General features: G+C 31.6%; 1 protein-coding gene across 1 annotated transcript; it reads left to right on the forward strand.

Moving 5' to 3' along the window:
• The first annotated feature begins 343 nt into the window (after positions 1–343).
• Positions 344–1,678, forward strand: LOC131617825 (NEP1-interacting protein 1-like). The gene is made up of 4 exons (XM_058889077.1): positions 344–762; positions 909–983; positions 1,079–1,249; positions 1,346–1,678. Exons 1-4 carry the CDS (start codon positions 364–366, stop codon positions 1,472–1,474), a joined length of 774 nt encoding a protein of 257 aa, XP_058745060.1. The 5' UTR covers positions 344–363; the 3' UTR covers positions 1,475–1,678.
• The last annotated feature ends 716 nt before the right edge of the window (positions 1,679–2,394 follow it).

The following is a 2,394-nucleotide window of genomic DNA, read 5'->3' on the forward strand; positions in this document are numbered from 1 at the left end:
TTTTATTTTATTTTTTGCCTATTCTATTCTATCTAACTAGTAATTAATGTCGCTACAATTTATGAGATTTTGTAGCTAGGAGAATTTGTCATCTTTCAAAGCTTCCAATGTTCTCAAATGCAACAAAATTGACACACGTAACCAATTACTCATCACTCCCATCTTACTTATCCCAAAATTATCTTAAAATATCAAAACATTGACATCACTTTTTACACTACTTATTTATTGAGCCTGAGATAAAAGGTTAAAAAAATGAGTATTTTATCACATCATAAATTAAAAAATGAGGTGCAAAGGTTGCTATATTATCCTTATATCCAAAAATCATAACTCAAATACTATAAATAGCACTTAGATTCAATGGTTATAAATATGTACTTACACACACTCATCTTAAGGCAACACATCTACATCATTCTTAATTATCTTCTCAATTTGAATATGGCTATTATCATTACTTCACCAACTATCACTAACTGGTTTTATGGAACAATTGAAGTTCTTTCTTTCAAGGTTTTGACTGTCATTGGCTATTCTGCATTTGAGAAATTCATGAGAGTTATGGAGAGAATTCTCTTTGCTGTATTCACTTGTGTTCTAGCACTAGGAGGATCAATAATAGGAACAATAGCAGGAGGTATCAAAGGCCAAACCACAGAAGCTGGATTTCTTGATGGAGCTTGCAAAGGAGCTATTGCAGGAGCCATTGCAGCTATAGAGTTGATGAGTTTTGGTTCTGTTGGTGAGCCACTTTCCAAGGTAACATTTCTCATACCACCAATATTTTTGTTTCCAACACTGACACGACACCGACATATATCCCGATAGTGTTAGCATCGTGTCTGGTATTCTTAATCCGATAGAGATAGTGTTCTTGTCACTTAGAATTTGGTATGGAAATGCAGGTTGCTTTGTTGACAAGTTTATTGAATGGAAAAGTGTTTATGGAATGGATATGTCCAACTGCTGCACAAGCTTATGTAAGTATATTTTTATTAAATATGCACTTATATAGTTATTGAAATCAAAATTTTAGTTCAAATTTGTTTTTAAAAAAAAAATTAAATGTTTTCAGATAAATTCAGTAGAAGCAGCTTATGGAGGAATGGTTTCAGATATTTATGACAGCATGGGAGTTAAAGGGATGTCACAAACTTGTATTATGAATCTTCCATTTCATAAATTTAACTCCTCCAACAAAATCATGAAATTATACAATGAATCATGCTGCTCCATTTGCTTCCAGGTCAGAAACAAAGTCTCTTAACTTCTCAAAAAAATTTCATCTTAATCATTGATATATCATTTTGAGACTTTAGAAGTTTTCATATTGATTTTGCAGGATTTAGAGGATGGAGAATTGGTGAGAATGCTTCCAAAATGTAGTCACATTTATCATTTAGAATGCATTGACAAGTGGCTAGTACAACAAGGATCGTGTCCTATTTGTAGAACTTATATTCTGGAATAGTTTTGTGTTTGTTGTAAAATCTGTTTTTTTGTGTGTCCCAAGAGAGGATAGGAGAGAAGCTATAATTGCAAGGTTTAACTTTATTGTATGGTGGCATTGAATGATTTGAGATGCAAACATATGCGCTAAGCAATTATCCAAAATTAATTTTGTATATATCCTTAAGAAAAAGATTCGATATATGATAAATTCGCATGCATGTGACTTAATGTTGTCCAATACTCTTTCTGACTACACAGACTTTGTCACAGGTTGAAATGAGTTAATTATGATTTAAACTTTTTAATAAATAAAACATTATCAATAGCAAGGTAAGAGTTCAAAGAATTGTCAAACATTTTAGGTGATGACTTACACAATATCTCTTATAACCCCCCTCCCCCCTTCCTTCACACAAGCTCAATGGAGACCAGACTTATTTTTATAGGGTGTGAGTTACATTGAGCTTATCCTTTAATTGGAGAAATTTCCAAGAGAAAAAGGGTCCACTGGTATGTGCTTGGGATATGTACAATAGAGAATTGTTTGGCAAATATTTTTTCTCTAACAAAGAGTAGGTCAATTTTCATGTATCATATAACCATAGATAAAACTATAGGTGATTGCACTAGAACACACAATTCATTGAGTGGGGTTATTTACAGCATGACACGAAAATATGCTGACATTGTGACGCAATTGGGCACAAAATTTATCAAATAAATTTTCGAAATCCATCAAATAATACTTAAATTTTATTATGATCAAAGATAGCTTTGAAAAAACTCACACTTAAAAGTCTTTAAAGAAAAACAAACTCTGGACTTTTAATGCAAAACGGAAATAAAATAGAAAAAAAATCCTAATGAACTTTTAAATTCAAAAGAGAAATAAAATAGAAAATTGCGGAAAGTATTAAAATGTTGTTTTTGGACCTGAAA

This window comes from Vicia villosa, linkage group LG7 (genome assembly GCF_029867415.1).
Source record: "Vicia villosa cultivar HV-30 ecotype Madison, WI linkage group LG7, Vvil1.0, whole genome shotgun sequence".
Taxonomy (NCBI): Eukaryota; Viridiplantae; Streptophyta; class Magnoliopsida; order Fabales; family Fabaceae; genus Vicia; species Vicia villosa.